Source organism: Botryllus schlosseri, chromosome 4 (genome assembly GCF_051294905.1).
Source record: "Botryllus schlosseri isolate E-star chromosome 4, Bs_hap1, whole genome shotgun sequence".
NCBI lineage: Eukaryota > Metazoa > Chordata > Ascidiacea > Stolidobranchia > Styelidae > Botryllus > Botryllus schlosseri.
Genome location: NC_137239.1, coordinates 15385069 through 15412384, shown reverse-complemented (window position 1 = coordinate 15412384; position 27316 = coordinate 15385069). Strand labels below are relative to the sequence as shown.

General features: G+C 40.5%; 1 protein-coding gene and 1 long non-coding RNA gene across 2 annotated transcripts in view; one reads left to right on the top strand and one right to left on the bottom strand.

The window, feature by feature from the left end:
• LOC145438227 (uncharacterized) overlaps positions 1-27316 on the top strand; it is a 442041-nt gene that overhangs the window by 227170 nt on the left and 187555 nt on the right. The gene's annotated exons all lie outside the window — the stretch shown is intronic.
• On the bottom strand, positions 5041-25098 carry LOC145437113 (uncharacterized). The gene is made up of 2 exons (XM_080314281.1): positions 24959-25098; positions 5041-6724 (listed from the first exon to the last, which is right to left on the bottom strand). Exon 2 carries the CDS (start codon positions 6714-6716, stop codon positions 5097-5099), a length of 1620 nt encoding a protein of 539 aa, XP_080170407.1. The 5' UTR covers positions 6717-6724; positions 24959-25098; the 3' UTR covers positions 5041-5096.

Sequence of the window (27316 nt, the reverse complement as noted above, 5' to 3'; positions counted from 1 at the left end):
TCGGGCCGCATAAAATACCACAATGTTGAAGTACACTATACATATTGACGTTTTAAACGTCACCAAATGTATCAAATGGGGCAGTAAAATGATATCATAATCCCATAAAATCATTATCTTCCGGCCCTTTTGCCAACAATTTCAACAAGGACTTGCAAGCAAATATAAGCTGACGCGTAAACGTCCTAGGCCAGACCGAATAATGTATTTGGCGTCCGAGTATTGCTACGTTGAATTGATATTGTGCAGAGTATAAAACAACCTTCTATACTTGCTACCGATATTACCCCATTTGTTCTTGATGTTGTGAGATTGCGGGTCAAGCTCAGAGCAAAGAGTCACTAAATAATCGAGCAAACTTTTGTAAAGGTGCATGCTCGTTTAGTGTTAATTTTTTATGCTTCCAGCGCCATGCATATAGTGGCCCGCAGTTGAAATGCAATAAATTTCAACCAAAGATGTTATGATGAAGTCACAATTGTAACATATGAAAAAGGTTCACAGTGTAGAACTTGCCAAGGTTCGTTTGTGAACGCCAACCTCTAAATTTCTGAGGTTCACACACAGAACGTGAACGTGAACATCAGCGTTCACGCCATCTCTAGTTGCAGCCTTTCCGTTTGCGAATATTTACGGACGCTTCGCTGTGAGCTTCACCCAGAATAACAATTATTAAGATCAATGATTGACATCAACGAAATTGATATAGAGAATTTATCGTTATATAATGTAAAATGTATAGCAGTCATGCCGGATCTAACTTGATTTCATGTGTTTAATTTAATATATAAACCCAATCCACCTGATTGGAGTCTTGACTATACTAAATAACAATTATTAGGAAATATTTGTATCAAGTATATCACTCTGAGCAATATAAATGTCGCAATAGTCTCAGGCAGAGTCGTAACTGCTGTACCCGAAACCACCCAGATAGGCGGGGGGCGAGCTCGAAGGAGGCACAAAATTATTTCGTGAATTAAAATAAATCATAGAATATTTTCAAACATTTATGCAACTCTTTTGAAAAAAATTCGCGCATTGCGTGATATAATGCTGCCAGATATCTTGCATATTGGGTAGCCTACCTATCCCCCAAGAAATAAATAAGCATGCCTTATATAAATGGGCATTTCGGCGTCGGCCATTGCTGCGCCACGACCCACAAAGACATATTAAGTTTTAGGCCATGTAACATGCAACTCAGAGAAAGGTAGCAGAATGACAGGCAGCGAGAAAAACTTGGCCGGGAAGGACTGCCCTTATGCTGACCGAAAACTCTGTACGTATATACATATGTTAAATTGTTGATAGGCGCCAAAATGGTTGGCGCTGATTTATTTCTGTCCTGGCAATCTGAGCCCCTTAATGCAAATACCTTCCGGCAGAGAAAAAAATGCTTGCCCTGTTGAAGAAATACAAATTTGAAATCGTGCGCATGTTTTAGTTTAGTAGGTTTGGGCGATTCCAATATCTTTAAACATAGCAACAGGAAGTCGCGAAATAACATCATGTAACGAAGTCATTGTACCAACGGGTACGCTCGAATAGTTCTAATAATTATTTACGGATCCACCATTTTCCAAGACATCTGACTCGGCGCTGCCACTAACTCTGATTATGTGAGCAGAAAGAGGATACAAAAAACTATTAGCAATATATACGCAATTCCTGATCATGTTGACCGATTCAATCATGAATTATAGAAATATTTCGCGCTTGCCGCGTTCAGACGACATAAGCTGACTCACTGAACAGTAGGCTACCGCTACAACAAATGCCACTGGTAATTAGCGGTATGCCCCTCATAATTTTATTTTTACACCCTATGTTCACCCCAAACCAATATGGGGGGGGGGCTGACGAAGTACTGTTTTGCTCCTGGTCTCACACTTTAGGCATAAGCTTGTATTCCCTATTGTAAGTCATAGTAGAATTTGTTGACGAAGCGACGATAAATATCGGTTTTATGGATTTGATATATCATCAAATTGTATTAACGCAGTGGTTCTCAAACTATTTTAGAAACACCCTCCCGGATGAGACTAAAATAATTCGCCCACTTCCTCTTATCGTCGTATCCAATAATATTACAAAGAGCAACCTGAAGGTTCGCATTACAAACGCATTGTTTGGTGGCATTGAATGTTCTATGTCTGTTGAGACTAAGCTATCAAATATGGAATGCGGAATTCGGACTATACACAGAGCACTAATTATGAGCTGAAGGTAAAACGCGCGGAGTTAGAAATATTTTCCAATTCAATATTTTGTTAAACATAATCCTGTGTAGTGGTAGAAACTAGCACATAGACATTTTAGCGATTTTGGTGCCTAAGCCTTTCTGTTACGTGTTACCCCACTTGAGTTTAGCTCAAACATACCTGACTATAAGCTAAAAGACAAAGAGACAATTTCTGATCCGGTATCAGTCAAAATCTAGCAGCGGTGTGTGGATGGCACGACGCATTTATGACATTTATTATGGAAATATAATTAGTATTATTGTCATTGTGGAAACTTGGAAGTGACAGCACAAATTAAACTCATGTCGAGTTGACGAGACATATTTCTCTCATGCGGCTTCACGCCTCCCCTGAGATGCTTTCACCACCCACCCAACAAAGGAGTGCCCACAGTTTGAAAACCACTGTTCTAGATGCCGCATTTAGTCAGCATTTAATTCAGCATTTTGGCATAATGTGGCCCAAGTCGTCGCTAGGTATTGTGTATAGCCTATTACTTTATTACTTCACGGAAATGTAGGGTTGGAATTAGAACGGGATGTCAGGTGACGTGATGGGTTCGTGTTCACGTTCGTGTTCACATGATGCAGAACCTTTCAGGGGTTCACATCATCACCATTTCAAATAACTACCCATAAAGCAACGATTTCCATCATTTTCAACCTTCGTGACAAGCGAGCAAGAATTGTAACGCCGTGAAACCAAGGATTTTGCTACAGAAAGACTTTATATAGCAGTTGCGAGGCTCACTTTCTCAATAGAAATACATGACAATGATGCGACATTTTACCAGACCTATTATTATTATATTCTTTATTCACAGTAAAACTGGTAGATACACACATAATCCGGGGAGCAACCTGCCCCCAAAGGAAAATGGCGAGATTGGAGTAAATTTTTAAAATTTCAGTAATACATTCAAATTGTTATTCCTATGCAATACACGGAGAAGTCAGATTACAGAATTGCAGCAGATGAAGAATTGGCAAGGGTTACAGAGCAGAGGTAGAGATGATTGAAGATGAAGAATCGAAATTACAGAAATTATGCTGTGATTCACAAGCGTAATTTTAGTCCAGTGGTGCATTCAAGGCCTTCCGAAGAATGTGCACAGTGCTCAATAATGTGATCTTTTGGATCATGTCGAATCGAACGTTACCCGGAATTTGTTGGATATGTCTCATGAGTTTTTTGCTCACGACCCCTGTAGCACCAATGACTATCGGTACAATGTTTATTTTGCATCGCCACATTTTCTCACATTCCATTTTGAGGTCTGCGTATTTGGAGTATTTTTCTGATTCTTTTTGCAGTAGGTTGTGATCAGCTGGGACAGCCAGTTCAATGAATAAGCATTCTCTTTTCTTTTTTAGTTTGACGATTATATCCGGGCGGTTGCTCCTGATTTCGCGGTCAGTTATAACTGGTACATCCCACAGAATTTTTACTTGTTCGTTTTCTGTCACTGGTGCTGGGCTGTAATCGTACCAATTTTTTGTCGAAGTGGTGATGTTAAAATGTTTGCATAATTCAAGATGAATGTAGTGACCAATCCTATTGTGTCTCCATGTGTATTCGGTAGCTGCAAGTGCACCACAGCCGGACATGAGATGTGCTACAGTTTCATTTTGGTTGTGGCACATTCTGCATTTGCCGTCCGTGTTTTGCTTCAGAATTCTTTTGCGATAGTATTTTGTAGGAAGCGATTGGTCTTGTGCTGCGAAAATGAATCCTTCGCTTGCCGGTTTCAGGCCAGAGCTGGATAGCCAGGTCCATGAAAGCTCGTCTACATGGGGCTGTGAAGTTAACTTCTTGTGCTGTCCATGAAGAGGCATCGACTCCCATATCGTTTCTCTCATTTTCAGCGTTGCATTTTTGTATCGGACTCGTGCTGCTTTTGCTATTGTTGTGGGTTTAGCAACAGTGTTTTCTATGGTGGCGAGATAGCGCAGTGGGATAATCCGCGGCTGCAACACCAATGGGTGCGGGTTCGAGTCCGACCGAGGTCGACTTCAGAATTCCGATACCTAAGTGTTGGAGGTTTACCTAGGCTCCTCCTCGCCACCTCATCCGCGTCAGCGGTGTCTTACAAAAGCCTAGAGGTGGGCCGTGCTATAAGTCGGCAGTTACGGAAAACAAGAAGAATATCGGCCTGGTGTAAATGACCATAGTAGTCGACAAACACCATGAATACCCCAAAACAAACAAAACAAACAAACAGTGTTTTCTGCAGTGTACAGGTTAGCTGTTTCCAAGTTGACTTCTCTGGCGTACTTGTCGTGACGATAGCTCAGAGATTTTGTTTTGCGCTGTTTGTCTTCCTGTGCAATGAGTTTGCAGTAAATGCTATCGCTGTTGTTGATGTACTGTGACAAACCGATGATTTCTGTTTTGAAGGTTTGTTCAATTTCTTGTAGTCCTCGACCACCTTTTTTTCTGGGGATGTACAGTCTTTGTGTATCAGATTTTGGGTGATGCATGTGGTGCATTGTCATCAGTTTTCTCGTCTTTGTGTCCAATTTTTTAATTTCATCTTTACGCCAGTTCACCACACCAAAGCTATATCTCTTATTCTCTTATCTTATTATATTCTTTATTCACAGTAAAACTGGTAGATACACACATAATCCGGGGAGCAACCTGCCCCCAAAGGATAATGGCGAGATTGGAGTAAATTTTTAAAATTTCAATAATACATTCAAATTGTTATTCCTATGCAATACACGGAGAAGTCAGATTACAGAATTGCAGCAGATGAAGAATTGGCAAGGGTTACAGAGCAGAGGTAGAGATGATTGAAGATGAAGAATCGAAATTACAGAAATTATGCTGTGATTCACAAGCGTAATTTTAGTCCAGTGGTGCATTCAAGGCCTTCCGAAGAATGTGCACAGTGCCCAATAATGTGATCTTTTGGATCATGTCGAATCGAACGTTACCCGGAATTTGTTGGATATGTCTCATGAGTTTTTTGCTCACGACCCCTGTAGCACCAATGACTATCGGTACAATGTTTATTTTGCATCGCCACATTTTCTCACATTCCATTTTGAGGTCTGCGTATTTGGAGTATTTTTCTGATTCTTTTTGCAGTAGGTTGTGATCAGCTGGGACAGCCAGTTCAATGAATAAGCATTCTCTTTTCTTTTTTAGTTTGACGATTATATCCGGGCGGTTGCTCCTGATTTCGCGGTCAGTTATAACTGGTACATCCCACAGAATTTTTACTTGTTCGTTTTCTGTCACTGGTGCTGGGCTGTAATCGTACCAATTTTTTGTCGAAGTGGTGATGTTAAAATGTTTGCATAATTCAAGATGAATGTAGTGACCAATCCTATTGTGTCTCCATGTGTATTCGGTAGCTGCAAGTGCACCACAGCCGGACATGAGATGTGCTACAGTTTCATTTTGGTTGTGGCACATTCTGCATTTGCCGTCCGTGTTTTGCTTCAGAATTCTTTTGCGATAGTATTTTGTAGGAAGCGATTGGTCTTGTGCAGCGAAAATGGATCCTTCGCTTGCCGGTTTCAGGCCAGAGCTGGATAGCCAGGTCCATGAAAGCTCGTCTACATGGGGCTGTGAAGTTAACTTCTTGTGCTGTCCATGAAGAGGCATCGACTCCCATATCGTTTCTCTCATTTTCAGCGTTGCATTTTTGTATCGGACTCGTGCTGCTTTTGCTATTGTTGTGGGTTTAGCAACAGTGTTTTCTGCAGTGTACAGGTTAGCTGTTTCCAAGTTGACTTCTCTGGCGTACTTGTCGTGACGATAGCTCAGAGATTTTGTTTTGCGCTGTTTGTCTTCCTGTGCAATGAGTTTGCAGTAAATGTTATCGCTGTTGTTGATGTACTGTGACAAGCCGATGATTTCTGTTTTGAAGGTTTGTTCAATTTCTTGTAGTCCTCGACCACCTTTTTTTCTGGGGATGTACAGTCTTTGTGTATCAGATTTTGGGTGATGCATGTGGTGCATTGTCATCAGTTTTCTCGTCTTTGTGTCCAATTTTTTAATTTCATCTTTACGCCAGTTCACCACACCAAAGCTATATCTCAAGACAGGCACTGCAAGACTGTTTATGGCATTGATTTTGTTTTTGGAATTGAGTTCAGTTTTGAGAATTGACTTGAGCCTGCTGATGTATTCTTTTTTTAGACTTGATTTCATTGCAGCATGTTTAATGTTGTCGCTTTCACAGATCCCTAGATATTTATAGTGATCTTCGGCATTCAATTCTGTTATGGTTTCGTCCATTTTGAAGTTCATGTCGCCAGTGCTGGTGGCTCTTCCGCGTCGTATGGTAAGTTTTGAGCATTTATCCAAGCCAAATTTCATTTTTATATCTTCCGAAAACTCATGAACAATTTTCATTTGGTTATTCAGGTCCGTGTCGGATTTCGCATACAGTTTCAGATCATCCATGAACAAAAGGTGATGAATCTTTTGACCTTCAGAATTTGCTGCTTTTTTCATCACGTATCCTGTTTCATTTTTTCTCAGCAACTCACTGAGTGGAGCTAAGCTGAGGCAGAATAGAAGTGGTGAGAATGAGTCGCCTTGGAAGATACCATTGCATATCTGAATTGTACAGGTTTCTGTTTCACCTTGGTCATGTTTGATCAACAGTTTTGTATGCCAATTTTTCATTGAATTTTCAATAAATCTGATGATGATCGGATTCATTTTGTACATACGCATTGTTTTCAGTATCCACGTGTGAGGGACTGAATCGAAAGCTTTTTTGTAATCTATCCATGCCATGCTGAGGTTAGTGTGTCTCCTCTTGCAGTTTTCAAGAATGGTTTTGTCAAGGAGCAGGTGGTCCTTACAGCCAAGGGCGCCTTCCTTGCATCCTTTCTGCTCAGGCGGTAGAAGATTTTCTAGGTGTTTGTAGCTTCGTTTTGCCAGGATTTTGGTCAGTGTTTTGTACATGGTTGTCAGGCATGTTATTGGCCTGTAGTTCTTGGGGTCTCTGGTGTTTTCATTTTTTGGAATAAGATAGGTGATCCCTTGTGTGAACCAGGCTGGGATCTCGTGCGAGCTGGTTGAGGATAAAAGCTCATTGTAGGTCACCGCTAGGTAATTATGTGTTGCAGTTAGTTTTTTTAGCCAAAAGTTTTTGATCTGGTCAGGACCAGCTGCTTTCCAGTTCAGTGAACTCTTTAGGGCCTCTTTGATTTCTTGTTTTGTGATTTCTGACCATTGTTGTTCTGGTGTTTGTAGATGGTCAGTGTGGAGGTCTTGTATCCAATTTGCATTTGAGTTGTGCAATTTTTTGGTTTCCCATATTTTCTTCCAAAATGATTCCACATCTGCAGTGGCTGGTATTTTGCTGCTGGTAATTTTTTGATTTGACTTTTGTTTCATCATTCGAAAAAATTGTCCAGGTTTGCGAGCAAATAACAAATTTTGGCGATATTGTGTTTCTCGTTTTTTATATCGTTTCAATCGTTGTGCTTTGGCGCATATTCTCATTTTTAATTCTTCTTGCAACATTGTCACTTTTTCTGTTGACTGCAGTTTGGTTTGGTGCTCCAGTTCTATTCTTTTTACTTTATTTTTTACTTTGCGGGAAACATTTCCTTTTTTTTAGTTCTGAGAGTATCGCAACGTCACACCTTAGTTTTGCGATTTTGTTTTCAATTCTGCGTTGCCAAGCTGGCGTATGCCTTCCCCTTTTTTTGTTGACAGTTCTTGGTATTTTGCAGTGCCTTTCTGAGATAACTGCCGCAGTGCTGTAAATGAGGTTGTTGATTGTTGTCAAGGGACATTGTGGTCTTTCTCCTTGTTTGTCATTTAGAGTTGCAGGTAGTATGGTTTCTGTCAAAATTTTGTTCGCTACTGCAATATCAGTTTTCAGTTTCTTTGTAATTTGTAAGTCAGGTAACTGCACTCTGTCATTTACATTCAATGTGGATTTCATGCGGTCGATGATTTGATTTTTGATCTCCAATTCTAATTCCGTGTCTATGTCGCCATCGTTAGGTGTTGTTGATTCTTTTGGGTGCCCGGTGGTATTTTGTAATTCTACTTCTGCGATGTTCGGGTCATCAAGTGATTGTTGTGGGTTCAGGTCATCTTGGCCGAATTGCAGTTCCATTGCCTCAGAGTTTTCTATGTTTTTGTTACACATTTCTCCCTCGATTTCTGCGAGTTCTTGTTCAGATAATTTTTTATTTTTTATTACACAACGTCTCATTGTTGCCAGGGTATTGGCAGTCATGGTTGGAGAGTTGTTCGTTCTCTCTTTCCATTTTTGAAAAGTTCCTTCGGTTACTCCTGCCGAGTTTTCAAATTTGGCTAAGAAGTAACATCTCATTATTTCTTTATACTCTTCTTTACTCCATCTGTGTCTCTTCTTTTTTTCTTTTGCAGCAGAGCTGTTTTGTGAGCCACAGTTCGGTGTTGCACAGGCGCCATGTTGAGAAATATCTTCTCTTTGGTGTTCCTGTGTGGTCGGAGTTGACGAGTCCTCTGGGGTCATCCGCTTGGTCCCACGGCGGGTACGTCCAGGTGCGATATATCCAGATCGTTTCGCAGGCATTCACAGCAGTGATGCGTCAGTTCAGAAGTTAGGTTAAGTTAAAGTAATTAATTAATTATTAATTAATTTCTTAATACTTAATACAACCAAATACTCCAATTACTCTTATTACTCTTACTTCAATTACTCTTCTTCTTCTTATTATTATTATTATTAAAGGAACTTACGTACGAATTTGCGAACATCAACAAGAACTTGAGCCGGATACTTGACCAAAAATCGGCGTTGTCGAAGATGGAGGAGGTATGATGGTATAATCTTCAGTATTATACATCTTGAGTAAGAATGTTATCTTCACTCATGACCATAATAAACAATCATGTATATCAATATTTTCATACTCGGTTGCTACAATAATATGATGTTATGGAACGTCCCAAATCTTCTGCGATACAGAATGTATGATGTTGTGATAGCCTGATGGCGAGCTGGGTGGTTCTAGTATAGGGTTGCCATACGTCCGGAATTTTCCGGACATGTTCGGAATTTCACTGTTCGAACATGCGTCCTGGAGGAATTTCTAAAATATGCCTAAATATCCGGAATTTTGAAGGCTTGACGTAGGCTCATATTTTTTTCGTAAATCAACATAATAACATTATTTTTGGAAATAAATATGCTACATGATATTTTTCTTCGCGCAGCGCGTGGTTTACTATCACATTTATTGTTTTTAATATGGGACTATTACCACCCTTGCAAAAACTCCAATAAAATATAAATAAAAATAACATTGATTCACTGAAATAAGCCTAATTGTAATCGCAATTACAGGAGAACGGTATATTCTTAGAGATGGTTAAGGCTTTTTAAATGCTTTATTCAAAGATAGTGGTTCCAAACGTGAGGGTCGTTTGTCTTTAGTCTGGGGTTCGCGAAGACGTTGATCGTAATCAGCTTCCAAAATAGCCCGTGAGGAAGTGTGCGCAAAGGTGCTGACTTCTTTTAGTAATCAGCTCGTCAAATTTTGATCTGAGCCACGGAACATTTTCAAATTGGAGATGGAGTCGCGCCCATAAGAGGTTGGAAACCACTGGATGTTATTATTGACAGAAGTCATTCAAAAAATTTAACGATCAGATGCAGATTGAAACCAGATGCATATAGCAAGCCCCCCCAGAAGTTGCATCGATTACCCTATGGTGGGCCCAAAATCAGTGTTTATTTTGATGGGAAGGGGCTGAAAAATGTGGTTTCGGTTACCGGTCACACAACGCACAGCCGCGTACTCCTGAACCTGGTTCGTGACCATCTCTGGTCTATAAGCAAATATTTGCTAGTGTGACGTGATATTGACAGACAATGTGCTCATAAATCATTTCGAAATCCACTAATGGGCGCTAAAGAGTGTCCGGACTTTGGGTCACAGAAATATGGTAAGTGGTAACCCTATTCTATTATCCAACTTGAAGCGCCTACCGTAACATTCCTTGTCGTAGAAAATAGACACCTTCTGCCCATTAGCAACACTGAGGCTCATCTGGAAAGTTGAGGCAGGAATGTCATACGATGTAAAACTTTTGCCAAATCGCGGTTCACTAAGAACAGATCCGCTGTGGTAACCTCAGAGGATGAAAGATCGATTGATAGCTTGGACAGCATTCAGAGTGTTTTTGCTAACTTGATATTTGAGGAAGATCATATAATATTACCAAAAAAGATACATCGCGCTGATACCATTCCCCCGTGACAAACCTGCATAGCTTTCATAATAACGACAACACGCAACAACATTCGAGCAAAGACTTCACCAACAGCCGCCCTGCACTACCACTCGACCATTATTTCAGCACTCTGCCTTTTATGATCGAATCCGTTGACGAGCGAGAAAAAATCAGAATATGCAATTGTAATTGAAGTTCTAGTTACCTTAATTTTGTAATAAATGATTTTCGAGCCGAAAATTGATTCCAATAGGACGGTATCGTTTTTCGGTATTTGAATTATTTTGCATTATATTTGCCTTTGTAATACCATGCTTCCCTATTGGATAACGTACGAACGTATATCAGTGGCTGAACCGTGTAGGGAAGGGGTTTCAGACATAGGACCCACGGGTCGCATCCAGCCCGCCAAATAATTTCAACCCACCCGCCAAGCAATCCAGAGCAGATTGAAAAAGGCGTGTAATACCCAGTACATTTCTCAAACGTCGAATATGTTCATAGGAGTCCATTAAATATTCGCTCAAGGCCACAAATATCCATCGGCTACATTATAACCACCTAACAGCGACGATGTCATCACGATTAGGATCAATCCGCTGACATTGACATAAAGTTCCGAGAAGGCAAAATGTTCATGTATTGTGTTCAGAGTTAAAAATTGAAAGAAAAAAGTTATTCACGTATTCCAAAATCGAAATCCTTGTATGCAGGCAACATTGAGCATATAATTGTTACTTCAAAATATAATTTGAATATCTGTTGTTGCAGTGCTCCGTTAGCTCTGACTGGAAAGGTCGAGAGAAACCGAATCGCGATATAATATTGATGACCCAAATTTCAACATCCGCGTTCACAGTTAAATCTTTCGTATTCCGCACAACTCATACGTAGGTTTGAAGCCAGTATACAACTACATCAAATGGGGCATAGAAATGAAACGACTTATAATATTGTTAAAGTCAATACTATATCGGTATATTACTGTATTCAGCCGCCAAATCCAAACCCCTATTATTATCCGTGATATATTGTTATATACTTTTGTATAAATAGGCTTGATAACATAATATTTCAATGAAAAACAAAGATATGGGTTAAGGTGCGATATTTTGTAATGTTTTGACTGGTGTGACCCTCGAATGATCAGAATATTTGATTCCAGCCAGCGACAAATTAAAGTGTGTAAAACATCATGTCATCCCTCATTATCCTCAGAAAGTCACCGCATTCGAAATACAGCTGAGAGATTTTCAATTAATCTTTCGTTCAACTACACCAGGGGTCGCCAATTCAAAACTGGTCTCGGCCCACTGTCCAAATTTCGTACACTCCTTAGGCCGCAAGAATGCAATATAGAGTATATATAAAATAGGTCAACCACTTTAGCAGCCACGTTTTTAAAACTTCACGGCAGAACAACGCTGTGCTCTCTAACACGATCGACGGGCATAGTTACCACAAACGAAGTAATATATTATTAAAGAAATACAAATACGGTGGAAATATCGTGATCATGCATGCTTTTCAACTATGGAGACACAGTAAGACCTGGAAGACAATTTTCACATGAAGCTTAATCTTTTGGGGAAGCCCCAAGTCGTTTTCTAAGTGGCAGTGTCTGGGCCATTGTACGTCAAGGCATTGACCTATCATAGCAGCTGATTCTCCCTCGATGGAATGGTTTGGCCATCGTCGAAGCCGTTCGGCTATTGACGATGTTGGGCACATGATAAAAGCTTGTTTTGAAACAACAAAAACACTACCTTGCAACTGAAATCAATTTAAGCATCTCACAATTCTTTACTTAGCGTTGTTCCGAAACGTCCAATCCGATCGCGGGCCACCATCATTCTGAAGAACTACGAATAGCAGCCTCGGAAATTCGGTCCCGGTACAGCATAGGAGATTTTGGCCTTGAGGCTGGTGACTGTCACACGACACATACGGCTTACGGTCTATAGCAGGGGCGTGCAACTACTCCAGTCGGCGGGCCGGATATAGGGAAATTAGGTACTTGGCGGGCCGGATTGCTGAATCGATAGATTATTCGCCCATTTATTTAATTATTCAAGGAATAAAGCGTATTTAACGAATGTATTTTAACGACAGCAATGTCATTTCGAAGCGATTTCTCGCCGATAATGACGATGACAATGTGGAGTTGAGAACCGCATTGTGATACAGCAGTAGTTCTCAAAGTTTTTAAACACGCTCCCTTTTTGATGGTGAAAAATTCCGCGCCCCCTTCCTTATGATATCACAAAATATTAAAGAGATAAATAAGAATGCTCGCCATCCCAAGGGATAGTTTGATGGCATTAAAGGTTATGGCTGTTGATGAGAGAGTTCTCAAATATCAAATTAGTACAAGAGACAGAGTAATCACCATAAGCTGGAGGTAAATCGGGCGGAGCGCGAAAAATTTTCAGTTAACTGTGACTTCGCGCCACCTTCAGATACTTTCCCGTCCCCCAGCTTGAAAACCGATGTCATACATGCACCGCCATGTCTGCTTCTCTCTGATCAATCAACACAAGGCGCAATCCTAAATTATGATTTTAAGACGTTCGATAAGCCCGATACCCCAAATTCAGTAGGTGGCGAGATAGCGTAGTTGTATAATCCACAGCTACAAAACCAATGTGTTGTGGGTTCGAGTCCGACTCCAGAATTCCTATCTAAGAGTTGGAGATTTATCTAGGCTCCTCCTCGTCATCTCACAAAAGCCTGGCTGGACGTATGCCGTGCTACCAGCAGTTGGCGGTTACGGAATGAAAAATAATAAATATCGGCCAGATGTAAATGACCATTGTGGACGACTAACACCATGATTACCACAAACAACATTAGGGATTAGTGCATAGTTAATGCTGACAATGCAAGTCTTTTCGCCTCGACGAACTTACCCGTAAGCTCCACTCTCGCACGCTGCGCAGTGCGCACACTAGGATGTCATAACACACAGTCACTAAAATAATTTGACGTAGTAAACAAGTAGTGGGAAATATCGGCAGACTGATGGGCCGTGGGCCATATTATCATGTAAGACAGGAATCTGTCCGCGGGCCGGACAAAATGCCGTCGCGGGCCGGTTCCGGCCCGCGGGCCGTATGTTGCCCACCCCTGGTCTATAGTGTCTATATGTCTGCTGCAAAATCGCCTTTGGAGAATATATTACCGAATATATACGTGGATGAAAGCCGAAAACTTAGTACATTGTTACATGAAATCATCGAAAAGTAGCCTCATGACCGTTTTCGGTATGGTACACTGTCAAAATTAATACGAACAGACCCACACCGAATTTTGCGTAAAATTTACTGAGAAATAGGCTGATCAAGCGATCAGCTGTTAGCCGCCATCGAAAACGAAACAGCTATCTCGCTTGACAGGGGTTGTAATTGTAAGCAAATGGCTGAAGGCCACAATTTCACGGTGAAATTGACATTGGAGAATATAAAATAAAACTAAATATTTGAATGCAAACCGAGGATGTTAGTAAACTGTTACATGATATCATCATCTCATCACCTATCTCAGTATGGAACACAGTTAGCGTTAACACAGATATACCGGCTTTTGCGTGAAATCCGCAATGCGTTAGGTAGGCTAAGTGTCAGATCAGCGCACATCTATACCATACTCGACCTTGATAACGAAATTGCTTCCCTAATCATTGAGTGCCAACCTTGAGACTTGTCACAGCGTTCGATTTTAACATTAAGACTTACCGTACCAAGTGTCATGACCGATCTCGGTATGGAACATCGTCAAAATCAATGGATACCAATACCGGCTTTTGAGTAAAATCTGTTTGCGATACATGACGGATCAGCACACACTCAACTTCGGAAACGGAATTACTACCCTAAACTTTGAGTAGAAACCCTGAAACTTGGAACAGTGTTAAATACCACCATCACGACATGACATACAAAGTTTCAAGAATTATCATGGTGTGAAACACCATCAAAATCGACCTATACCAGCAAAGGTCGACTAAACGCATATGACGATAACCGAGTTCAGATATAGTTACGATTGTTACATCACACCTTCGGGGCAACCAGGCTATGTTGCCCTACCTGCTCGGTGATTTTATGAATAGGAGAGAGTAAATCACTGTTTCTTTATTGTGCGCGGCTTTGAGAGAATAGACAGTGAAAGCTTGTTATGAGCGCTACCGGGGCATGCCCCGGCTAGGCATTCGCAAAGCGAAAACACGGAAGAGAATTCGATTTTCGCAGAGACTTCGCTATATATGGGCATTTACAAGCGAAAGGACAAAAAGAATACGATTTTCGCTGTGATTTCGGTATATATAGATTGCGGTGCGTCTATAAATGGTAACGAATTGTTATTGAACAGAATTTTAGGTGGGGCAATGCCCCAGTTGCCCTATAGGACGAGCCGCCACTGCCTCGCGGGTCACATGCGGCCAGCGAGCTGCGTGTTGGTGACTATTGATATATATATATATATATGTAGTATCGATGCCAATCATTATGGCGTGTGAGAATAACGGAACAGAATGCATGCACTCCGTCAATTAACTGAATAGTAAACATATAGGGATACGCGTGGTGTTAGAAGTTATTGATTGGGATAAGTTGATATATGGCGTCGAAATACTTGACTAACATAAACTTCGAGGCTAAGAGCAACACGATGCCAGGTAAAGGGTCGCGGGTTGACCAGTCTATCCTGCATTATCTCAACCCCAATATTCCGTGTAATAATTTTGAAGATTTGATTGGTTAAACCACTTTTATTATTGAAGAGGAGCAACAGACAAGAAGAAATGATCAAGAACAATGCTAAAAAGTTGGCTGAAAACGAAAAGACTTTGAAGAAATTGCGTCTGGTATGTTACAATGCGTTCATTTTCCTGAATTATACTTTTCAAATGTCAGAACAGCAGGCGATGCAGAATTTATTGCGGTTATCTCTTGAACACAAATCTTGGTTGCAATATTTTCCATGACAGATGCTGGGAAAGTTGGGTTGACATTTGCGTTCGATGAACATCTTTACAATCAAGTGCATGCGATTTCCGCTTGCAACACTCACTCCCTGCATCTCGTCGATAGCATAGCACGAAACCACGGACACAAGCCTTTGATATAACAACCAAACGATGTTTATCGTCTTTCGAACACATTTCAAAGTTTGTTTGAAATATCATTCATATCGTTTCAGAATAATGAAACGTCGCTCTTCCACCACTACTACGTTCTTACTCCGGAAGCGAGTCATTGCATGAACAACATGAATCCGTGATTGATGATCGAGAACATCATTATTATGACACATCGTCTATGCATGATCTCCACATCTTAGGAGATAAAATCCGCGAATGTATGCTGTGTCCCACAATACTATGCCAGTTCTCAAAAACACTAGTCCTTGGCTCCAATATGGTAATCATCACAAATACTCGGATTCTACATTCGCAATACGGTTTCATCCATACACATATTATGTACACGATCCGCAAAAACTCACACATTTTACATCGGTGAGAGCCAAGTGCTGTATACAGTACCGTAACTGCCGCGCCCTAAACCCCCAAATCGGATGGGGACGCTCGAAGGGATCCCAAAATTATCTCGTAAATTAGAATAAAAGAGATTCTTTTGGAGAAATATATGCAAAGCTTTAAAAAATTCGCGATAAGCGCGATATATTGTTACCAAATATCTGGATTATGGGGTCCTCTAACCCCGAAGAAAAAGTATGCATGGTTTATACAAATTAGCATTTCGGCGTCGGTCATTACCGCGCCACGACGCACCAAGACATATACAGTTTTGGGCCATGTAACATGCGACTCCAAGAGGTGTTCCAGAACGATCGGCGGCGAGAAAACCTGTGCCGAGAAGGACGGCCTTTTGCTGACCGAAAATTTCGATATATATACATGCCTGTGTAATTGTCCAAAGGCACCTAAAGGGCATGTTCCGAATGTCCCTGTCTTGGCAATCTGAAAAAGACAAATGCCTACCCGCTATAGGAAAATTTAATGGGACAGTGGAGAAATACCACTTTAATGGGACAGTGGAGAAATACCAATGTGAATCGTGTGCGTCTTTTAATTTAGTACGTTTGGGCGATATCAATATCTTTTGAAATAGCAGACAGGATGTCACGAAACAACATCATGTCATGAGGCTTTTATACCGCCCGAATATGTTCAATTAATATTTACGGGCCCTACAGTTTGCAAGACACCTCATTCAGCTGTACTGGTAAGTCTGATTACGTGAGCAGGGAGCATAAAGAAATTGGCAACAGATATGCCATTTCCCGATCAGATGATACGATTGAATCATCTCAAGTCAAGTCAAGTCAAGTCACGAGTCAAGTCAAGTCAAGTCACGAGTCAAGTCACAATTCAAGTCAAATTGTATTTTCGAATTATAAGTGATGATTCAAAGTCATAACATTTTGCCAGCTGTGTGAAAGACAGATCAATTAGCCATTTATCTTGAATCAAATAACGAACATAAATGTTAAATATACATGCAAAAAGGTGTTGTATCGTACACGCACTCGTGGAAGTGCTAATGAAATACGTGAGTAACTGCATAGTCACATGCTGCAGTCTGTTATTATCAGCCAAAATAGAGGATCGAATACGAAGCCTCGAGAAGTTTAAATAAATTGATATGGTTTGTGATGTAACAATCGAGGACCAGTGAAACGTATGCTTGCTTTCACAAGTGTCACCGGCGTGACGCAAATAATCCAAATATACACATGATACAGTGATTTAGTCGACACCGTTAACTTATATTGACGACTTGAAATTGACTTTGTTCCGAGTCACGAGTCAATCTACATTTCTGAAGCGACGAGTCAAGTCAAGTAAAGTCACTTTTGCAAAGTAACTCGAGTCAAGTCAAGTCATGCGAAAAAGGTGACTCGAGTCCATCATGACTCGAGTCATCCCAACACTGCAAAATAGTACAATAAATGTCGCGGCAAAAGGACCAAACTGACGGAGGGGTCTGGTTTGTCACCCTATTGGGGGTCCAAGACCAACGTAGGGGAGGGGCTGATTTACAAGTCAAATAAAATAGCGTTTTTAGCAACGGGAAAACACGATGGTACGAGGTGGCAGTAAATCGATTAACGGCTTTAGTCTTTCTGGGTCCGGTATGATCACGCCGTGTTACACGCAATAACCAAGCAAGTCTATTTGAACCGATGGTCAACTTCGAATGATTGAAAGCGAGATTAAACCGTTCAGCAGCATTTCAAAAAGCGTTCAGATTTCTATCATGGTCGTCTTTATCCATGCCGCAAAACAGTAATATTATCCAGATATGGGAAGGTCCCGATGAGCTTGTTGTCTTTCATGACGTTGTTGATTATTCTTTGAAATGATGAAACTCCGTTGGTCACCCCAAATGGCTATCGGCGGTATTAATAAATATTTCCACCAGCTTCGAATGCCATATATGGACGATCATCAGATGATAGCGCAACTTGATAATACGCAGACTTCATATCTAAGGTACTGAAAACTTTGAAACGAATGATGTTGTTGACTTGATCATCGATCCTTAGTAAAGGATACGTGTCTAGTAAAGTGTACCTGTTGATCGTCTGAGAGAAGTCTATGACGTTGCGCTTTTTGTGTCGACCGTCATTGACGACAAGAACCTGTGCTCGTCAAGGCGACGAGGATGGCTCGATGATGCCTTCCTTATCAAGTTCAGAAACTTCAGCTTTAATGAATTGTAGATCGGATTCGCTGTACCTTCTGGATTTAGTAGCGATAAGTTTTCAATTCGATGTCATGAATATGAAAATTTGCGGTGCTTCGACGCATGCTTGAGCAACACCGCGTATGCTGTATTCCTAATCTCGAGCGAGTTCCAAGGTTTCCTTATTTCCATTCATATTGAAAATGACTCGTTTATGCAAGATCATGAAATGGAAACCAAGCACCACATATGCGTATAAATCTCTCATCCCTTCAAGAGGAAATTCGGTGTATTTCGTTTCGTTTACTAGAATATCCGGTCTGTAGAGTTCTTAAATTTTGCGGAAATGTGATTTAGAAGCAAATGTAACAGTAGTAGAGCACGGAGTAGATCGTAAGTGAATTTCGTTGGCGTACGCAGTACTTATGCAGCTTTCAACTAAACCGGAGTCTATCAACAAAAAGGTTATATGGCATCCGCTCTTGATCACAATTATTGCTTTTACGAGACATTCGGGCACTCCAATGGTGCTGAAGTACGAGATCATTGCAGTTACTGCCTATTGTTGCTGTCAGTTGCCTTTCTCATGATAACAACTTCATAATGACATGTGACTCCACAATAGCCACAGGTAGCGTAAACTGACTATCGCGTTGACATAACTAACTGAAGCTTTATTGAAGCAAATGTAACCAAGGTGGCTTTAAGCAACATACAACAGAACACAACATACAGCAGAACATAAAAGGATAGAATGACAAGACAATGGCGACAATGTAACTTGCAACAGAAGCAATCAGAGGAAAGCAATGATTGCCTAATGACGGATCATTTGATACCATCGGATCATTGATCATTTGCTACCATCGTTTAATTTTTCTTCTATTTTACTTTTTAACTAAACACTTTTTACAGCCCGACTGTTCAGACTCACTTGTACATGTTTGATGCTGGTGTGATCAAACTAGATGACCTTCACGGTCTTATCGATCATTCCTATCTAATACCGAATACTCTGCATGCATATTTTCTGTCCCGCCATCGCTGCCGTTCGTTATTTATTTTGGTTGGATGAAAATGAAGACTCTCTCTCTCTCACACCAGCGCTAATTTTCAGCCAATCAGTGTCGTAGTTTTTTTCATTAATTTGTGATGTCCTTACCGAAACGTTATGGCAGACTTCTTCCAAGGTGGAAGCGCACGGAAAATGCATCACTCTCTTTTAAGTAGGGTTACCATATTTTGGAAATCCGAAAAGAGGACACTTTTTCAGCATTTTCAGACTTGCAAACCGGTGGAAAATCCTGAAAATGGTGATTTTTTCGCACTTCGTGGTCGGTTGACTAAAAAAGTCAACTTTCTCGCTCAGCGACCAAAATACAGTTCTTTCCTTAAACATAAGGTCATCTCCGGCTCAGCTCCCTAAATACCCGTCTGAGCGATACTTCAGTGCTGATTTACGGCATCTCAGTCGATTCTCAAAAAGAGGAAAAAATCTCAGAAAAGAGGACAAAAGGGCGTCCTCCGAGGACGCTTTCGAAAAAGACAAAAAAGAGGACAAATCCTCTTAAAAGACGACGTATGGTCACCCTACTTTAAAGGCATGACCGAAACACGACGTTTGATCGTGGCGATACGAGGAAATTTGTCGCGTGAAGACCATTGGCCGACATTTCTATTGGCTTTGACTAGACTTCTACTGGTTGGAATTGAACCAATTTTGGTGTGCAAATTTTTTAGGCAAGTTAACAATTTATTAACAACACATTCTCCGTCGTTAAAATTGTTATCTCGTTTTGGCGGAAGTGATTGAACATTGTGCGACTGATAGCAAAGCAACTGAGGTATATGCTGCTTTCTCACGTGTTTGGAAAGCCTCTAGGCTGCAAAAAGCATGTTATTGAGAATAACCATTAGATTCGCACTGTACTATTGCTTTCTTCGATTGTTGGTTTTGCTTTAAAACACATATTTCAATTGTCTTAAGCTTCCAAATTATCATATTTCTCTCATGCAAATACCAATATAAATGTGTAGCTAGGTTCCCGAACCCAGCAGCTAAGCCAAAATGTCTATGCTCGACTGAATTTTTCATTACCTGCGTCTAATACTCAAATGTCGACCGTCCTGCTCGATTATAGTGTGGGTACTAGGCCTATAACATCATATCACTGTAGTTGTAGGGCGATTTTTTTTAACTACAAAACGGATGATTTTGACCTTATAATTCGATATTTTGAGTTTTTTGTCCTTTGCAGTCTTGCTTCAGTTAGGATATTGCGGTACGTTGCGCATGACACCATATCAACCTATTTCTTTCGTCTGACCGTTTAGGATTAAGAATGAGCACTGAGCAGTCTACAATGGTAGAGCGATAAAGTAGGCTAAAAGCTGTCAAATGTCAAATGATAGGTGACAGTTTAAACGATTCACGATACAAACGAAATGCATGTGGCAAAAACATTTTGACTGCGTAAACAACTTTGGCAATATTTTGACCTAACGTTACGATTTTAACAAAATTTTGACTTATTTTGACATGTCAAAAAAATCGCCCCACATATCAGTTTTCCCAGAGGAAATATGGCCCACACGACCAATCACGTTTACTGATCTTCGATTTCGTGTCACTATGACGTCACCAATCTGCATTGATAACGATGACTTCTCTGGGAATGTACTATTTAAAATATGGAGTCAGTATGGTTCTTTTCACGAAAAAGGTCCACGACACCTGTTATATAGTTAACTCGTTGGAAAATTTCATCAGATCTTATGTCTATTTTGTCTGGTGTGCTTGAGCCCCTTATTCCGCCCATGATTACCAGGATGCCCAAATATTTTCGGATATAGTCTTCGGTGCCCAAGAACAGTCTTGCGCAGCGGAACATAAATTTAATATAAGGTTGCATCGGACGTAGAACTAATTCCGTCACTGCTCGAGATATATCGTCACTGGAAAACAAAACCGCGCTATGTCCCAAAATGACAAACTCAGAAAACCGAAAAAGAAGAATTCCAATAGTTGTCACTGTCTCACTGTCAACACGTTGAAAGTGTGCTCATGGGATATTGAATCATATGCATAAAGTGTAGATATCCTCATCATTTTTACTTCCTTAAAATAAGAGTAACCCACTTTTTATCCCTCTTTATTGACATAGGTCTCGAATGCTGTTAATCAAACAAGCATTTTCTTGGGCATAATACCTCTTCAGAGTGCCGATATTTGCCTCAGGCATACAGTTTAGTGTTGTTTTCTGACAGAAAAGAGTGGAACTGAAACACATGAACACAATAAATGAATGGAATCAATGCATGACATTCAAAATACATATTTTGGGACATAAGCGCAAAGTTATTAAAAAATAAATTCAGAGATTCGACACTATTGCATATCGCTGGAATATTTTTGGAGAATGACTGCAAGTAACTAAATTTCTGTCACACAGTTTCGACAGCATTTTGTGTCAGCGAAATACCTAGCGTTTCCACACACAGAAATGTGTTGGTTGTCCTGGTGGAGGGCTTCAAACTGAACAGCTGCAACTTTATTAACCCCGACTCACTGTAATTATACTTGAAAAAAGAAATGTTGGTTTAGACCAATTTTACTTCTGAGGGGATTCGCCCCCCAGACCGACATCACGCTATACGCAATTTGCCGCTACTTATCATCTACATTGGGTGTCCGTTTAGTGAGCGAAGCGCGACAAAATTATATAATTCATGATTGAATCGGTCAATATGATCGGAAATTGCATATATATTGCTATCAAATTTTATCCTCTCTCTGCTCACGTAATCAGATTTACCGGTAGAGCTGAGTGAGCTGTGTTGGAAAAGGTAGTACCCATAATGAATAATTAAACATCTTCAGGCGTACCTGTTGGTATAATGACTTCGTTACATGATGCTATTTCGTGACCTCCTATCTGCTATGTCAAAGGATATTGAAATCGCCAAAACGTACTAGCCGTAAACGATTTCAAATTGATATTTCTTCACTGGCAAATAATGTTCCCTGCGGGTAAGCATTTGTCTTGTTGGGCTCAGATCACCAGGACAGGAACATTTGGCGACAGCCATTTAGGCGCATATGGACAATTAAACATACATGCATAAATATCGAAGGTTTCGGTCAGCACAGGGTCAGTCCTTTTCGGCCAATGTCTTCTCACTGCTGATCGTTCTGGTCCACTTCTCGGAGCCAAATGTTACATGACCTGTAACTTCATATGTCTTGGTGCGTCGTCGGGTGGTAATGGCCGACGCCGAAGTGCCCTTTTCTATATAATTCATGCGTATTTATTGTCGGAGGAAGGGTGGCCAATAATCAAGATGTATGACAACAAATAAATCGCGACCAGCGCGAAAAAAAAAATAAAAAAAATTGCATAAATTTTCAAAAAAATACTCTGTGATTTATGTTAATTCACGAAATAATCTTGGGTCCTCTTCGAGCTCGGGCCCCCCAATTGGTTACGATCCTGCACATATGAGTAAGGGATTTAATAGCGATTTATTGCTAAATTCTTGTGCCTTGTGCACCTGATCTGAGTGCGCTGTTATTAAATCAGAAAACTAACTGCATTATATCTTCAAGGTCATCAATGATGAGAGAGAAGACATGTTAGTGTCGGTTGCACAACTGCAAGTATGTTTCCTTTATTCATCGAGATTAAACTTTTCGAAATTGCTATATCATCAATCATCATATTATAGATGTACGTTATAGCGAAATTGGATATTCGTTAATGGAGTACCGACACCCTCTGAAATTTTATCACTGACAAGACTTAACCGAGCTAAATAACGCACCCGACATATCGGTTTCACACCACCGCTTGAGTAAATCACGCTGCTCTCCCACTTTAGAAACACTGGCAAATATGCAGTGTCAGCAAGAGAATCCCTAAGTTGGAAATATCTTGGTTGCAAACTTTTCCATCGGTGACTGAACGAAACGATTACAGTATGAACGCCTCACCATGTAATGAACCTCACACATGGGTTATTTCAGACCGTTCGACAAATACGTGTAACCGCAGTAGAATATGGTAGTATTTACCAGAGATGGTCAGTAATAAAATAGGCCTGTTTCGTAGGGTTCCATATTTCGGAAATACGAAAAGCGGACACTTTTTCAAAATTTCCAGACTTGAAAAACAAATCCTGAAAAATGGTTAATTATTTTCCCACTTCGTGGTCGGTTGATTAAAAAAAGTTCAACTTTCCGGCTCAGCTCCAGAAATAGCCGCCAGGGCGCTACTTCAGTGCTGATTTACTGTTTCCCAGTCGAAGTTTGCCAAATATTTACCCATAATTCTCTTAAAGAGGCCGAAATCTCAAAAAGAGGGCGTCCTCCGAGGACACTTTCAAAAATGTCAAAAGAGAGCTGTTTAGGTTGCCTAATCATCGATCACAGAACTTAACACAAGAAAGACTCATGATGATTTGTACAACTATAGTGTGCGAACGCATTACATGCAGTAATATGGAGAGAGAGTCAACAAAATTATATAAAGAGACAAAGGTATTAGCATTAGCATTTCTCACACATTACAACTCTACCTCGCTACAATCAGTCAAGATCTTGTGATAGCGGTTGTAATGCCCAATTCTCTCGCCAATGCGTCATTTATAACCAGACTTGGACAACTAGACAATTCTAGTTGTCTAATTTCAACTAAATTAGAGGGAAATGCCAGTAATCTAATTCTAGTCTAAATTGTGAAATGTTTCTATGCTCTAATTCTAATTCTAATCTAATTTGCGAAATTGTCTTATGCTTCAATTCTAAATTCTGATAAAATTTGTGAAATGTTCCTATGATATATTTATAATTATAATCTAATTTATTGTTTTGCTGAAAATGCCTCTTTGTCCTAGGCATTTTGCAGCGAGTTATCGAGAATATCCCTCTCGCACAGGGAAATCTAGTGCCAAGTCGCCGTCGCCTTACTTACACCGTACAGTCATAGTAGCTATTGTGACGAATAATGGCCTGCTACACCAATGGTGGTGGTTCGAATCACGGTTCGGACTAATTACTATGTGTCGGAGGTTCTATAGGCTCCTCATCGCCGACCTCACTGCTAAGCAGTGACTTGAAAAGCCCATCTACAGTGAGCCGTGCTGTAATTCGGTAGCAACAGAAACGATGAGCAACTGATGAAGCGTGCCTGAACGAGACTGAGAGAGTGCAAGAAGAATGAAAAAGTGCAGCAAGGAAACGATGATAAAGCGAGCGTGAGAGAGTGGAAGAACGTCAAAGACCCGAAAAATGAAATTCATTGTACTGTCCGTGTAATTGCAATGTCGTGGTGCACAGAGCCTTAACCTGGCTAAAAGCACCACTGTCGTGTCCTATAATAATAATAATAATAATAATATTAATGAAAACACCAGGGACCCCAAGAACTACAGGCCAATAACATGCCTGACAACCATGTACAAAACACTGACCAAAATCCTGGCAAAACGAAGCTACAAACACCTAGAAAATCTTCTACCGCCTGAGCAGAAAGGATGCAAGGAAGGCGCCCTTGGCTGTAAGGACCACCTGCTCCTTGACAAAACCATTCTTGAAAACTGCAAGAGGAGACACACTAACCTCAGCATGGCATGGATAGACTACAAAAAAGCTTTCGATTCAGTCCCTCACACGTGGATACTGAAAACAATGCGTATGTACAAAATGAATCCGATCATCATCAGATTTATTGAAAATTCAATGAAAAATTGGCATACAAAACTGTTGATCAAACATGACCAAGGTGAAACAGAAACCTGTACAATTCAGATATGCAATGGTATCTTCCAAGGCGACTCATTCTCACCACTTCTATTCTGCCTCAGCTTAGCTCCACTCAGTGAGTTGCTGAGAAAAAATGAAACAGGATACGTGATGAAAAAAGCAGCAAATTCTGAAGGTCAAAAGATTCATCACCTTTTGTTCATGGATGATCTGAAACTGTATGCGAAATCCGACACGGACCTGAATAACCAAATGAAAATTGTTCATGAGTTTTCGGAAGATATAAAAATGAAATTTGGCTTGGATAAATGCTCAAAACTTACCATACGACGCGGAAGAGCCACCAGCACTGGCGACATGAACTTCAAAATGGACGAAACCATAACAGAATTGAATGCCGAAGATCACTATAATTATCTAGGGATCAGTGAAAGCGACAACATTAAACATGCTGCAATGAAATCAAGTCTAAAAAAAGAATACATCAGCAGGCTCAAGTCAATTCTCAAAACTGAACTCAATTCCAAAAACAAAATCAATGCCATAAACAGTCTTGCAGTGCCTGTCTTGAGATATAGCTTTGGTGTGGTGAACTGGCGTAAAGATGAAATTAAAAAATTGGACACAAAGACGAGAAAACTGATGACAATGCACCACATGCATCACCCAAAATCTGATACACAAAGACTGTACATCCCCAGAAAAAAAGGTGGTCGAGGACTACAAGAAATTGAACAAACCTTCAAAACAGAAATCATCGGCTTGTCACAGTACATCAACAACAGCGATAACATTTACTGCAAACTCATTGCACAGGAAGACAAACAGCGCAAAACAAAATCTCTGAGCTATCGTCACGACAAGTACGCCAGAGAAGTCAACTTGGAAACAGCTAACCTGTACACTGCAGAAAACACTGTTGCTAAACCCACAACAATAGCAAAAGCAGCACGAGTCCGATACAAAAATGCAACGCTGAAAATGAGAGAAACGATATGGGAGTCGATGCCTTTTCATGGACAGCACAAGAAGTTAACTTCACAGCCCCATGTAGACGAGCTTTCATGGACCTGGCTATCCAGCTCTGGCCTGAAACCGGCAAGCGAAGGATTCATTTTCGCAGCACAAGACCAATCGCTTCCTACAAAATACTATCGCAAAAGAATTCTGAAGCAAAACACGGACGGCAAATGCAGAATGTGCCACAACCAAAATGAAACTGTAGCACATCTCATGTCCGGCTGTGGTGCACTTGCAGCTACCGAATACACATGGAGACACAATAGGATTGGTCACTACATTCATCTTGAATTATGCAAACATTTTAACATCACCACTTCGACAAAAAATTGGTACGATTACAGCCCAGCACCAGTGACAGAAAACGAACAAGTAAAAATTCTGTGGGATGTACCAGTTATAACTGACCGCGAAATCAGGAGCAACCGCCCGGATATAATCGTCAAACTAAAAAAGAAAAGAGAATGCCTATTCATTGAACTGGCTGTCCCAGCTGATCACAACCTACTGCAAAAAGAATCAGAAAAATACTCCAAGTACGCAGACCTCAAAATGGAATGTGAGAAAATGTGGCGATGCAAAATAAACATTGTACCGATAGTCATTGGTGCTACAGGGGTCGTGAGCAAAAAGCTCATGAGACATATCCAACAAATTCCGGGTAACGTTCGATTCGACATGATCCAAAAGATCACATTATTGGGCACTGTGCACATTCTTCGGAAGGCCTTGAATGCACCACTGGACTAAAATTACGCTTGTGAATCACAGCATAATTTCTGTAATTTCGATTCTTCATCTTCAATCATCTCTACCTCTGCTCTGTAACCCTTGCCAATTCTTCATCTGCTGCAATTCTGTAATCTGACTTCTCCGTGTATTGCATAGGAATAACAATTTGAATGTATTACTGAAATTTTAAAAATTTACTCCAATCTCGCCATTTTCCTTTGGGGGCAGGTTGCTCCCCGGATTATGTGTGTATCTACCAGTTTTACTGTGAATAAAGAATAATATTAATACAGGGGTCGTGAGCAAAAAAACTCATGAGGCATATCCAACAAATTCCGGGTAACGTTCGATTCGACATGATCCAGAAGATCACATTATTGGGCACTGTGCACATTCTTCGGAAGGCCTTGAATGTACCACTGGACTAAATTACACTTGTGAATCACAGCATAATTTCTGTAATTTCGATTCTTCATCTTCAATCATCTCTACCTATGCTCTGTAACCCTTGCCAATTCTTCATCTGCTGCAATTCTGTAATCTGACTTCTCCGTGTATTGCATAGGAATAACAATTTGAATGTATTACTGAAATTTTAAAAATTTACTCCAATCTCGCCATTTTCCTTTGGGGGCAGG